This window comes from Orycteropus afer, unplaced genomic scaffold (assembly GCF_000298275.1).
Source record: "Orycteropus afer afer isolate SDZICR_OR568_19922 unplaced genomic scaffold, OryAfe1.0 scaffold00078, whole genome shotgun sequence".
NCBI lineage: Eukaryota > Metazoa > Chordata > Mammalia > Tubulidentata > Orycteropodidae > Orycteropus > Orycteropus afer.
The window spans coordinates 4218073-4233429 of NW_006921665.1; the positions used below are offsets into that span (position 1 = coordinate 4218073).

The 15357-nt window shown below is 43.0% G+C and overlaps 1 protein-coding gene across 1 annotated transcript in view; it reads right to left on the minus strand.

Moving 5' to 3' along the window:
• The window catches only part of MRPS6 (mitochondrial ribosomal protein S6), a gene marked incomplete at its 5' end in the record, with an annotated part of 21793 nt that extends 7884 nt beyond the window's left edge, over positions 1–13909 (minus strand). The window contains one exon of the mRNA XM_007941302.2: positions 13746–13909. Coding sequence (XP_007939493.2) covers positions 13746–13909 — 164 coding nt within the window. The remainder of the gene's footprint in view (positions 1–13745) is intronic.
• Between the last annotated feature and the right edge of the window lie 1448 nt (positions 13910–15357).

Here is a 15357-nt window from a genome sequence, read left to right on the forward strand (position 1 = left end):
GGAAACCCTATGGGCAATCCTATTCTGTCCTATAGTTGCTGTGAGTCAGAATCAACTTGATAGCACACAGCAACAGAGCTGCAATCATCCAATTTTTGAACTGCATATTCATTCAGCATTTAATTATTATTTTATATTGTTTTTGCAGTGTTCCCTCCCATCCCTGGTAACCAACAAAGAAAGTTTCCTTCCATACATAAACGTTTCCTTGACTTTTTACAATAATGACCTAGTACAATATTTGTCCTTCTATGATTGACAATTATTTCACCCAGCATAATGTCCTCCAAGTTCATCCCAGCATTTAATTACTAATTACTTATTACGAGCAAGACTCTGGCCTAAAATCTAAATACCTCCCACACCCATCATTGTGTTTTGGTCATCTGGAGGCCAAGGCAAGGAACTCTCTCACCCAACATAGCTCTCAGCATTTCTTCCCATTTATTCATTTGTTCTTTCAATAACCAATAACCAAGTGAAAGGTCCTTCCAAACTTAACATGGACAAGTTATGACCACATCCTCTGCATGCCAATATTCTGACTTTACTTAATTTTACAGTAGGTAGCTTTTCTTCAAACTCATGTAATTTCTCTTTAAGCTCTTTCCTCTTTCCTTGCCTATAATCTAGTTTCCTTAGAAAAATTTTCCCCTTTTGCTTTATTCCACTTTAAAGCCCTATGCTAACAGCTTAAGATAGTTACTGGAGAAACGCTGTTCATTACATAGGGTAACATGGAGGGAAGGGCTTTTAGCAAGGGCCTAACACACTCCTACACTCAGTGACGTACAGAAGCACTCCAAATCTCCTTCTCTCAGCACTTCCACAGGTGTCTCCTGCTCTCCAGAGTTAAGGCTGCCCTTCCTCACAGTCAGGCATTCCAGTTATTAAAATGCCATTTCTGGGTAAATGATATTGTTTGGGATAAAAAAGTGATACTGTTAACACCACAGCTTTCTTCCATTTTCCATTCAAATTTAAGAGGCATTATTGTGATTTTCGGAAGAAAGATTGGGCAATCTACTTTCATAGTGATACCACCTCAGAAACCCAAGGAGGAGTCGGATCCAACTCGACACCAGTGAGTTTTGTTTTGTTTTATTTTTTGTATTGTGAGCTGGCGTAGGAGTTCCAAACATGTTTCAAGAAAAAGTTTCTAAGAAAAAGTACATTCACAGTTGCCAACAACCAACTCAACTGCCCTCCCATCAATTCTCAGGTAGTCTCTCGAAACAGTTTTCTCTATACTCTGACACTCACCAACTGATCCTAAGAAATATATCCAAGGCTTCTAGCTACTACTTAGTGATAAGGGCATAAAATACCCAAAGATGGAAACTTGGGGCCAAACATATCAGAAACTTCATATTTCAGAACTTGAGAGTAATTTTCAAAGTGCTTCTTCATCTTTTAAGCAGCTTCTGAGGAAGAGAACCAAGAGGTAGAAGGTCCACTCCCTGTGGTAATTCAGGAAATGAAGAAGAGGAAGTGATGCTGAGTGTTGGTCTGGGTCCAGCAGCCCTCTCCCTGCAACTATTAATCTAGTCAGTTTTCAAAGTGCTTTCCTACACATTGTCTTCCTAAGTCTCACATCTATTGCAGTTAACAGGGACTAGAGACATCAAGTCATTCAGCCAACTACTAAGTGGGCACAGCCAGGATTCACACAGAGCTGGCCTTCTGAATCCAGAACACTGGATACCATAAACCACAGATGCTGCAAAGGACCATAAGGATAATAATCCAATCCATAAGTCCAATCTCATGTTGTTTATGAGGAAACTAAAGCCCAGAGAAGGCACTGCTCTGCTCCAGTCACAAAGTGAGAGGCATGCTCAGGACTCCTGACTCATAGCACCTCACTCTGCCTACCCCATCTCTGACTACCTTGCACTACACATCTTGCCCCAGACCTGGCCTATACTCCTCATATGGAAAGAGGAGTCTGGGAGAAAGGTCTGGAAGTCCTAAGATTGGGTCATAGCTTGGCATTGGAGGCTCCCCCTTGCTACCAAAACCCCAATCACCTTTGGCCCCCTTTGCACCATTCTGCATTCCCTCCGCTGGTCAAGACACTCTTATAGCAGCCACACCAAAACAGAGCACTGGCCAAAATGCAAATGCATCTGTGCCCACAACTAGAGCTTGTGACAGTCATTTCATGCTTATCTGATCTGTGCCTGGGGTTCATGTGGGTAAATACTGATTCTATTCCCATGATCCTTGTTACACTGTGGAACTTTCCAAAAAGAGGAAACTCTACCAAACGAGATAAGGGGAAGTGGCTCAGAAATGAGTGTTATCTTACTGTATTCACCTCTCTTAGTTGAAAGCCAAATCTCTTCCCTTTCCACCTTTGCTCCCAGGGACCAAGTTGGCCCACATCTTGACTAGGGAATGAAGATGATGTCCAGGAAGAACCCAATCTCTGCCTGCCTTCATGGCCCAAGTATACAGGTAAATGGTCCACTTATGGCTTTCCCCCACAAGAAATACTTTCACCAATTCCTAATTACTTCCAGTACATGTTCTTTTATTCTTACCTATTTATCTTTGGTTTGGAAATCTAATTTGTCAGTGAGCATCTACTATGGGCAAGCCTCAGAAAGGAAGCTAAACAGGTGAGGTGCTGTGGTATAGTAAATTATTTTGTGTGGCTTTTCTACCCATAAGTCTTTGTAAACTCCAAGATGGGATTTGCTATGAGCAACTGAGGAGATCCTGAGTGCTGAAGGTGTCCACCTGGAGTATTTCTGTTGGGAGTGGCACAAAACAGTGTTCTGGGAGGTGCCCACTCTCTCAGGTGCTTAGAGTTCTGATGCTATAATTGGCTAGTTTGACCACCCTGCTGGGCTCAAAAAGGAGACCTCCTGGAAGCAGAACTCTCTCTGACTGCTGGTGGAGGAAGACGTGCTGCTGAAAGAGACATGCGCCCCTGAAAGAGACACGTGCTGCTGGGAAAGAGACGCGAGAGACACGCATTGCTGAGTGAGACACCGAGGGATCAGCACTGCTGGGAAAGAGACTGTAAGAGACTGTTGGCTGAGGGACGCTGGGCTGGGAGAGAGACTGAGCGGTTCTTCCTGAACTTGAGTTGTAGCCTGGTGCTTCCCTAATAAACCCTGTAATCTGTGAGTTCTGTGTGGCCACTGCAGCGAATTATCGAACCCAGGAGAGACGTGGTAAGTGCTTTGGGAGGAACGGTTGGTGAAAGGGCTGGAGGGAGGCAGCATGTTTGGCCTTGCAGTGATAGGCCTTGGGTTACTGATGGTAATCCTGTCTTCCTCTTGTGGGGTTAGAGGAGGTCGAAACATGTGGCCTCCTTGCCGTTTTTGCAGGTGCACATGACCTTGTCCTCCTGAAACATATTTCTAGCTGGTGACAGAGATCACATGCATGGAAAAAGAGATCCCAAGGGCAGCTCCCCTTTAAGAGGTTCAGTGTGAAACAAGCAGCCACAACAGAAAGCCAGGTTTCTACTGCTTCAACAAGTCTGCTACTCCTGCAGAAGACTGGAAATAACGTGGCTGTCAAGGACAGTGGCTCCAATCTTATGGACATTTCTAACTACAGATGACCTGAAGAGCAAAGATGAGATTTTTTTGCAGCTGTCAGAGGATTGAGCACAGACCTGCATTTCCATTTTTACATGTGAAGAAAATAAGGGCTAGAGACAGTCTACTTTGAGTGGTGGGTCTGGGTAGTTTCTGATGACAAGGATTCCCTTCTCATGACCACACAGGTCCATAACAGACCTGTAAAAATGGGAGCCTAGGAGCTCTGGGAGAGTATGGAGGGATGGACACTGGAAAGTGGTACTATGGGGAGGAAGTTGGAGGGGAGCTGTTGCATTGTGGTAAACTGTGGTCAATGATATGAGACAAAGTATATGTGAACTGCTGTATGGAAAGTGAATTTGCTCTGTAAATCTTCACCCAAATCACAATCAATCAATAAATAAATAGATAAATAATAATAAAAAAAAATGGGAGCCTAGGAGCTCTGGTAGCATAGTGGCTAAAACACTTGCCTGCTAACCAGACGGCTGGTGGTTCAAACCCACCAGCCACTCCTCGGAAGGAAGGTTGGGCAATCCTACTTCCGTAATGATACTGCCTCGGAAACCCAAGGAGGGGTCGCTATGAGTTGGGTCCCACTGACGGCCCATGACAACAACAACAACAACAACAACAACAGGAACTCCCTTGGGCTCACTCCCAACACCTTGCTGAAGGATGCCATAGAGATACTATTCAAAGTCAGGATGAGCCATTGTTCCATAATAGGAGACCAAAAGAGGAACCCAGCTGTCCAGAGTAATCTGAGAGCCCTTTCTCTCTACCTTCATCCTGGCCCAAGGAGTGGGGAAAAAAACAAGAGGACTCAAAAACCACAATGAAATATCAACGTTTGCTTCTTTCCATAACTATGCTAGGCAGAATCAAAACACAGATCCAAAAGTCATGTGGACTCTTATCTTCACTCTTGATAAGCTCTTCTAGGTAGAACAGCCTAGAATTATGACTACACTGTAACTGCCTAGTGAATTAGAGCTTAAATTCTAAAGCACTTGGGTTTGTAGAAGTCTGTGGCCTGTACCGGGAGCCCTAATTCCATTTTGAGGTTTGACAAAAGTTTCAGATGTCATTTGGGTTCTTGGTGACCACTAAACCAGCACTGTGTCTATGCATAGACAAGTTCCAGGATAAACCTAGGGCAGGGCAGTTTACCTTCAGGAAGAGTATGGCTGAAAGCAGATTATGCTCACACAAAGAACTAGGGAACTTGCCCTGCCTTTTCTAATTTAAATGAAGGTTGGGGTCTTGATATTGTTTGATAGCCACCTTGTGGCTAAGACTCAGGATGCATGGTCATGAAGTCACAGCATGTCTGGACCACCACCTAGACAGGTAGTCAAGGCCCAGAACCAATTCTGTAATCCTTTTCTATCTTCAATTATGTACTATCCCAATCATGGTTTCCCCCTCTTCCTTCTGTGGTCCCTCCTGCAACAGTGATGAACTGCTACCAATCATGATTTTGTGATGATTCCTTTTTTCTTTTTCCTCAACCATATATAATTAGCCCCATGGCAGTGACTCAGCAGACTCCATTCAGCTTTCTGTACTATGTACATGCTGATGGTTTTCCTCATCCTGGATGACTATCTTTGTTTCATCCTTGTCCTGTCCAACTCTCAATAAAAGTGCCTCTAGTGAACCTGTTTGAATCTGGGCTCTCTTTTCTCTATTCCACTGTTATTGTTATGTGCCATCAAGTCAGACCCTACTCATAGCAACCCCTCCTTGGGTTTCCGAGGTGGTATTACAGAAGTAGATTGCCCAACCTTCCTTCCAAGGGGTGGCTGGTAGGTGTGAACCCCCAGCCTTCTGGTTAACAGTCAAGTGCCTTAGGCACTATGCTACCAGAGCTCCTAGACATACCAAATTCTGACATTCCAGTTTTTTTCAAAAAAGTTCTCCAAATAGCTAATTTCCTATTCTCTAATTTTACACTAACAAGTGATTAAAATCAATATATGGACAGCTCATTGTGAAAAAATCCAGCTCAATAATCAAAAATCTAAATATCTATTATACGTTTCAAACACTTCCAACCCCATACCACAGTGGCAGCATAGTGGCTAAGATACTTGCCTGCTAACCAGACGGCTGGTGGTTCAAACCCACCAGCCACTCCTCAGAAGGAAGGTTGGGCAATCCTACTTCCGTAGTGATACTGCCTCGGAAACCCAAGGAGGGGTCGCTATGAGTCGGGTTTGACTCGACGGCACATAACAACAACAATAACAACCACAGTGGCACAAGTGAAGTGGTTTTTCATAGCAGGTGGCCTGGGTTGATGTAAGCATTTCCACAGCCCTAAATACAAAGCTCAGTGCTTTCCAGACTGTGGTTCTAATTATAGAGCCACTTCATCTACACAGGTTGGAATCAGCTCTATCCAAGCCTCTCTCCATACTACCGAAAAGCATTTAACTTTTATGCAGTACCATTCTGCAAAAGTGGAAGTAAAGAGCAAACAGGTACTGGGTAGGAAGAAGAGGTAGTACACAAAAAAGGTTCAGGACCCAAATGCACTGCTCACTACAGATGCCAATGTTCAAAAGCTGTAGGGAGAGCCAACTCCCCTGTTGTAGGTACAACAGGCTCATGTGCTCTCCACGAGGATATAATCTGCGTTATTTTGTATTTTTCGAGACACTTTCACTCTACAAAGCTCTCCACTACAATAATATAAACCATATAGAGTTCTCAAAAGTCCCAGAGAAGGGGCATCCCCCAGGAGGGACCTTGCTCAATGCAGGAAATGATGCCTCCAGAAACACTCCACCCAGAGCAGCGCTTTTTGTAGGCGAAAAAGCCAGGAGCCTTCAGTGTCCTTTCCGCTCCTCCGCAGTAGCGGTAGCATCAAGCCCTTGAGTACAGCTCACAGTTACCTGCTGACACAGTCTATGCAGACTGCCCAGGACTAGGCACCAGCCCTCATCTCCTTCTTGAGGGTGGGAACTTATGTCTTCATGTTACGCTACTAAAAGTAAAGGTTTTATTTTTTAATTTCACGTTTAACCCTGTATTTACAATAGTTTTCCATCAAAAGGGCTTGCTTCAATTTGGGTTAGAATCTTTGTCTCTCTCAGACACAGTCACACATTTCCTCCCTTCCCCCAGCAGACAAGTGGAAATTTCCACTGAAATGCTCAGTGGCTCACAGTAGGTGGGGTGGGGGTGGCGTGGGGCCGGGGAGGGAGCTGCAGCCCCGAAACATCTCCAGCCTTTCTTTAGACAAGAATCAGGATCCCAGGGCTATATCGCTTCAGCCTTGCTGGGTGAGGCTTCCCTGAGACGTCAATGACTTCTCCACCTTAAATCTGAGGCACCCTCCGCATGGAACAGCCTCACTTCTTTTTCTATCTGTTGGGTCTGATACATTTTAAAAACCACTAAACCTGCTGCAGAATTCTTACAAGTCTTGGAGTGCTGCCATTGAAAAGAAACCTCCAAGACCACAGCAGCCATGCCTTGAAGCCTGCCATGGAGCACTGACACAAGAACAGAGCAGGATGCTGGCCTTGCCTTAATGCTGGCAGGAGAGCATGAGAACATGGGAATGTTCACAAACGGGAAAATTACAGAGGAGAATCAATCTCCCCTACAGAGGGTGCCAGCTCTCTTGGAGTAAACTGCAGACACATTTGGGGAGCGAGTCAGTAAAATTCCACTGATTCACCACAGAGCCAGTTATTTTTATCATTCTGCTTACCCGTAAATAGAAGGGTAACTTATATGTAGGCCAGCAGATCTTTGCTTTAAGCACCTATACAAATTTAAAAGCAGAGGAAAATGGGCAAAGATGAGACAAAACGGACAAGACAAACCTCTTTCACTACTTAAGAGTTCTCATACGCAGCCATTCTGATAAACGCCTATTAAACAAGTCTCTGCCCTCATTACAGTAAAATCAGATCTGGTAAAAACAGAGCAAAAACAAATCTGGGGTATCCTTGTACAAGCAAGCACAGACCCAACACTGTGCTATGGGGCCATAGTTTTCTGTAGTTTGCTCTCCTGGACCAGCCAGTAATCAATCAATCTCAGGCTTAGTCCAGCCCCATCTAGTGGAAAGAGTGCAGCTCTCCTAATAAGACAGCAAGTGGTTCTGGCAAAGGATGACTGACACTGAGATTCAGTAAAATGTATGCCCCTCTTTTTAGAAAGGTTCTAAATTAGCACCTACTCCTACTGCTCCCTTCTCCATGTGACATCTCTCCCCGCTTTTAGGCCCCGAGGACTATAGTAAGAATTTTCCACAATACTACCCTTGCCTTTCCCACAGAGATGATAAAGGTATTAAGGTAAGTGGGTGAAGACACAGAGGGGAGATTATTGAGGAAGTAAATTCAGAAATGGGAACATATCCTGGGCCTTCCAAGACCCAGCACTGGGTCATGATCCAACAGTTTACAGACATTGCCTGGTGGGGCCACCAGAAGCCACCATCTGGAAGCTGGTCCAGAAGACCTACACTTCCCAGCTACTGCCACCTGGCCTAAACAGGGGCAGGTGCATCTGATCAACTCCTCCCTGCTCCTAAATTTTCATCACCTAGGGAACAACCAACGTGAGAAGTGACTTCCCTTGGAAAAACAGTGTTAAGCTATAGGTGGTCTGGGATAGCTTCCTCATAGTTAAAAAGGATGACCCTGGCCCAGGTTTCACTCTGTGGCTGGTGGAGGAAGGAAAGCATGCTTTAAATGGTGCTCAGCTATAGAGGAATCGCTCACCCAATTCTATGGACCCTCAGTGATAAGTTTGTCAGGGCTTCTGATAGGGTTCATTCTGGTTCAACCTCCTGTGAGAATTTGCATTTCCACCCCAAATACAATGAATTAGAATCTACATTTTAACAAGATCCCCACATGATACTGGGAACTTAACCATCAAGTTGTTACAATGGAAAATAGGCTCCCAGTTATAAACAACACTTAGAGGAGATTTTCTGGAGCATAACCTATTTCCAAAATGGGGAGTGACCACATTAATATTTGGAATATAAAGACTATACTTTCATTTTTGGCATATACTGGTAATATGCTTGATACACTAATAAATACCAAGTATCATTCCCAAGTAATATAAGCCCTTCCTCTGGGCAGATTTCCTAAACAACCAGGAAAGGATCTTTCCTACCTAAACACTTTTTTACCTATTCTTTTCTTTTGCGCTAACTTGGCATGTGTGCAGCAGGGGTATCTAACTGGGGGAAGGACACGGGCATGGGATGATGGTAGTAGTAGTCACTCCACAGGATGGGAAGTAACTGCAACAGAGACACCTGTCTGCCCAGACCTGGCACTCCTGGCTAAGCTGATCATCTTGAATTACAATTATACTCTGGAAGTGGTACCTGGTGTTTATTATTCAAACAGGATTCAAATCAGTGCATCACCAAAATTACAGAGCAATGTCATGGCCTCTAGGGCTATATAATAAGAGCCAAACTAAATCTTAAGTGACAAATTCACTGTTTCTTCTTAATCACCTACTATAATGCCTGGTATATGAATCTGTTTAGTAAATGTTACTACTTTCTGTGGCTATGAATAATGCACACAAAGAATTTACCAAATGAACAAAATGCCTGGTACAAATGTGTTTGGATTAATGATTACAGGTGGAAGGGGGTGGCTGAGGCCAACAGAGTATCACACAAAACTTAAGTTCCATATTGCAAAATTCTGATACATTACCCAATTCCAAATCTTTCTCCAGGTAGCTCTAAGACACACTAGCCTAGCACAGTGCCTAAGGCATGTGACTGCTAATCAGAAAGCTGGAGGTTCAAACCCACCGGTCACTCCTTGGAAGGAAGGCTGGGCAATCTATTTCTGTAGAGAAACTGCCTTGGAAACCCAAGAAGGGATCGCTATTGAGTCAGATCCAACTCAACAGCAGTGAGTTTGACTTTTTTGTAGTTGTTGTTGGTTTTCATACTCTCATTTACCAAAAGTCACTGTGAAGAATATTACAAAAAATAAAAGGTAAATGGTCAAATAAGGCTGAGAAACAAAGGTGTGTTGCTGAAGGGCCTCTTGCCATTTATATGCCAATGTGTGTTGTGAAGCTGTAACATGGATACAGTTATGCAAAGCTTCCCATAGATAACTGATCAGATACACACACGCCCATTTTTTTGATGGAATATCTCTATAGAACTAGTGTTTCAGAGATCACATTTTGATGCTGACTTAAACAAATGAATTCCAGACATTGATTTATTCCAGGAAAACAGGCTTGAAACATGAACCTCCCCCACCTTTCTTTCTGTGTCTATATATAATACACATATGTAATACACTTTAAGAATGCTGCTTCTCCTTTGCAGTCTGAAATTAACTACGTTCAGGAACAGAAACAAAATCATTAAATGTAAATGAACTAAGTGAGTGCAACAGTTTTCCTGTTGAGGCAGGTGCATTTTGTCAGGAATCCAGGATATAAGGCTAGTGGTCATCAGTTCTGCCTTAGTACCAGGTAGGTTCTTCAAGGTCTTGAATTTATTCCATCCATAAAAAGGAAACAGCATCACCTCCAACCTCACCACAAAGGTCTGGAAACTAAATACGCTAATACAAGGCAGTTTCCGGATCACAAACAAGATTCATCCTTGGGTCTTTAAAAATTTGTAGGTCAGTTGGAACATACTGGTATATGAATCTGTTTAGTAAATGTTACTACATTTACTAAACAGATTCATACACCGTAGGTCATATGTGATGAAGAGTTTTTTGTGAATAGGGGGAGCTCTGGTGGCGTAGTGCCTAAGGTATTTGACTGCTAACCAGAAGGCTGGTGGTTCAAACCCACCAGCAACTTCTCAGAAGAAAGACTGGGCAATCTACTTCCATAGAGATATACCACCTCAGAAACCCAAGGAGGGTGGCTATGAGTCTGAACCTACTCAACAAAAGTAAGTTTTTAGTGAGTTTGTCAATCATTTCAAAGTAAGGGAAAATTAACATAACATTAAAGCAGGGCTTTAATGCATTTAATCCATTAAAGCAGAGCACCAAGGAGCTCTGGTGGTACAGGGCTTAAAGTATTTGACTATTAACCAAAAGGTCATGTTCAACCCCACCAGCCAGCTCTGAGAGAGAAAGATGAGGCAGTCTGCCACCATAAAGATTTACAGCCTTGGAAACCCTATGGGACAGTTCTACTCTACCCTACAGGGTCACTATGAGTCAGAATTGACTTGATGGCAATGGGTTGAGTTGAACAGCACTGCCCCACTCAAAGACGGCAGCCAACCACTCTACTTTGAATGTATATGACTTTCCACAGTCCTGCCAATACTCCAATCTCAAGTATCAGGCTCCTGAAAGGGCTCACTATGCCTCTTCCGAGTCTTCAATTCCAAGGCTTCAACCCATAATTCTTCCCATCCCAGTTATCATGACAAACTACTCATTGTACAAATTCAGGTCTGTTCCTGTTTCACTTCATCAGTCATGACAGAATCAGTTTAAAGCCCTGCACTGAAAGGCCAGTAAGAGTTGTCCGTAATTTGAATGTCCATAACGTAGGTATTGCCTGTATAGTGGATCTCAAAATGCAGTACCCCAAAACAAGCAGCATCAGCATTACTTGGGCACTTGTTAACCAGTTACTGTCTAAGTGATGCTGATTCATGGCGAACCTATGTGTGTTCGAGTAGAATTGTGCTCCACAGAGTTTTCAATGGCTACATTTTCAGAAATAGATAGCAAGGCTTTTCTCAGAAGGTGCCGCTGGGTGGACCAGGACCAATTTTTCAGATAGCAGCTAAGCGTTTAACCATGCAGGGACTCCAGGCAATTGTTTAAGTGCAAATTCTAGGCTGCTGGTCACACCAGCTCTCAACAAAGTCAAAATCTCTACTTAGAAAAGAGCAGAAAGAAGCAGTCTTATTGTATACCCATGGAAGTACCATGTGAACAAGGGCACTACCACAAGAGAAGAAACTGACTTCTCTCTTAGGTCAATGCCTTCCACCAGAGAATCAGGCTAACAGATAGTTCTGACCAAATGTATTTATTCCCCTTTAACCAAAAAGAGTACCATGGACTGCTAAAAGAACTAACAGATCTGTCCTGGAGGAAGTGCAGCCAGAACGCTCCTTGGAAGCAAGAATGGCCAGACTTCGTCTCACCTATTTTGGTCATGTTGTAAGAAGGGACCATTCCCTGGAGAAGGATGTCATGCTTGGTAGGGTGGAGGGTCAACAAAAGAGGGGGAGGCCTTCAACGAGATGGATTGATACAGTGGCTGCGATGATAGGATCAAGTATAGCAGGGATTGTGGGGCTGGCGCGGGATCGGGCAGTGTTTCGTTCTGCTGTGCATGGGGTCGCTATGAGTCGGAAACGACTCGACGGCACTTAACAACAACAACAACAACAACCACCAAAAAGACAAAAAGAGTCATAGCTTGCTGTTAAAATCAAACCCATTTGTGATTAAATTTAAAAAAAAAAAAAATTTTTTAAGATATGTTATAAATACACACACACACAATCTCCATCTCTCATTGTTATTTTCATTGTGGGAGAAGACTAGCCATTGTGCATTTTATGTTGCCTAGCAACACCTCAGGCACTTTCTTCAGAGGTGTTCTCAAGAAACTGAATACTAGCACAAAACAAGATGAAGCAATCAAAAGATGACGTTTATAATATGTGCCACATCTCGGCAGAAGATTTAAACGCAGTAAGAAAGCCTCGGTCTGAGGCATGAATCCACTCAAACCCCATGACATGTACCACACCCACAAAAGATCACTAGATGCACATGACTAACAGCAGCATTCACATAGCTCCCAGTACCATCTACAAGGCACATGTGCAGAATTATCTCATTTGACCCCCAAAACAACATGGATAGGAGAACCACTATCTTAGTTCAGGCAAGAAGAAGCTAAATAACTTGCTCAAGGCCACACAGAGCTGTTGAGTACCAAAAGGAAAGTCGAGTCTTCTAATCCTGGACATTTCCCACTATGGTAGAAATGGTCCCATCTTCTGCGTCACCTGCTTCTACAGAACCTAGCAATATGAGATTAGTCCTCCACACCAGAAAATATGGGTATAAAAATGACATCATTAAGCCTTAGTTGTTGTTGTTGTTGTTGTTATGTGTCCTCGAGTCAGACCCACTCATAGCAACCCCTCCTTGGGTTTCCGTGGCAGTACAGAAGTAGATTGCCCAACCTTCCTTCCGAGGAGTCGCCGGTGGATTTGAACCGCCAGCCTTCTGGTTAGCAGTCAAGTGCCTTAGGCACTACACTACCAGAGTTCCCATTAAGCCTTAGAGCAGCTTTAAATCAACTCAATAAACAAATTAGTCTCAAACAATTTCTACGAAGTTATTACTACAGAGCATCCTTGACGTATGTTTCAGGAAATTGCTGTACACTGTGGGAGAAGTAATTCCCTTATAAATAATGGTGATTATTAGTTGGAGTAGGTAAAATCATTTTTCTTCTCTTGTGGGTAGGCTCTGGTTATACAGTCCTAAGAATAACATTTTGCATGTTGGTTATGTAGTCTTAAGAAGCACATTTTGTTTGTTATCTGCAACTGACATATTTACAAAGGATGCAGTGAGTACGTGGAGAACATATTGCACACGGATGGGTTCTAAAGACCAAAGTTAAAGAAATGCCAGAGGAAAACAGTGCTTATACTGACAAGAAAAGTTTTCTACAATCAAGAGCTTATAAACCTCCTGTTCCTAAGCATGGCTTATTTGTGTACCTGATTATAGTTTTTTAAGGCCATAATCAAGTCCCTGAGTGGTATAAATGGCTAATGTGCTTGGCTGCTAACTGAAAGGTTGGGGGCTCAAGTCTACCCAGAGGTGCCTTGGAGAAAAGGCTTGGTGATCTCCTTCCAAAAAATCAGCCATTGACAATCCTATGTAGCATAGTTCTACTCCGACACACGAGGTTACCATGAGTTGCAGTCAACCCAATGGCAATTGATTTTAAAGCCAGAATAACTGCATCCCATTTGCAACACACCACTGCTAAGGGATGCACTTGAACAACAACTTATTAAACATTTCCTGGCAAATGGGGTCTGTCAGCAGTAGAATTATAATAATAGTCTCTAAGGCAAATTAAACAGTACTCTTTACTGAGAGCATCAAAGACATTTTTTAAATGATTCACAAAGCAACATACCCTCCTCTTGTATGCTTCTGACTGTGGCTGGAGATCTTATAAGGAAGTGCTCGTTCACCCAGGTTTTCCAAATTCCTTACTATCGCTCCTCTGTCCATCAGTGCTTCTATTGTCCGTTTCAAAGCAGCAGCAGTCTCTGGCTGTTCATTGTTTTTGTTTTTAAAGAGAAGAGAAGAAAAACATCAGAACCAAGAGAAGCAACAGAACCACTGGTCAGTTCTAATCATAACAGTTCTACTGGTACGGTCTCTGGGTACAAGGAACACAATCTGTCTTTGGCTTACATTTTTTTAAAAAGGAAATTTATCTTAAGAAATATGAGATAACTCACAGATAAGACAGAAAAGCTGAAGAAACAGGCCTCAAAGGGACCTAGGGACCAGGGCAGGTCTAGGGATCTGGTAGGTAGGAACTAATGAGTGGTTTCTTCATAGCACCTCAGCCAGAACGAAATCAGTGCCAAACACTGTTAGTCCTTGTCTCCCATAACTCAGAATTCAAATTTCAGGGAAAGAACATTCCATTAGCAGGACACCTTGATTGATCATCCCAATAAAACTATAGTCAATGGGAAAGGGGGCAATCCCCCAAAGAAAAGTGGGGCAATTATAACCCAAAGAGGGAAAGAATGAGTAAAACACAATTTCTGCACTCATGGAGGTTACAATATAATAAAGGAATTAACACGCACACATATACATAAAATGGCATAGAAAGAAGGCAGACATATAAAGTGACATAAAGACTCAAGGACCCATGGAAGGAAGACGCACGTATATCTGGGAGAAGGGTTTCATTGAGGAAAGCATATTTGAGAGGAAGCCTGAAAAATGTCAAACAGAGAAAGAAACAATGAACCAGGTACTAAGTAAAGGGCAAGAAAGTACGAGCACACTCAGGGAATAGGTAGAAGTCCCACTGGATGAAGTACAGGATAAGGGAGGGTTAAGAAATAAGACTGTAGGTTGGGTACAAGCATATAAAGAATGAATGTGTGTTGTAAAAAAAAAAAAGTTCAAACAGTATAAAATCCCATCATCCAGAGGTAAAAGACTTTAAAAACTGTGGTGAATTTCTTTCTGGATATCTCTTCATGTCTATGCATACACACAGAAAAAATTAAAAGAAGGTACTTTACAAGAGCAAACCTGAAAAGATACAACTAAAGCAATGTTGTAAAAAAAGTGAGGGAGAAATGTGGTAAATGAGGGCCCAAAATATGGGGCCGGGGACAATGGTATTATCATTAACAGTTAAAGGGAAACCTGAAGAAGATGGTTGGGGACAATAAAAGATGAATTTGGGGAGTTCCGGTAAGATGGTGGAATAGGCAGAAACTGTACAGACCCTCTTCAACAAAGAAAAGGGGAACCAATTAACACAGACACAGAAGATAATCCTGGACCCCCGAGCCCTGAAGGGAAGGATACAGACGTGGACTAAACTCCAACTAGCAGAAGAATTTGCATGAAAATACTAAAAAAAGAGACATATGGAGCTGCGGTCTGGCAGCGATCCTGATGGCACAGACAGGTTGGATATTGCTGAGTGGTGACAGGACCTAAGAATTAACCTAAAAATCAGCCCTGCTAGCCAGGGGTTGCACAGAGGA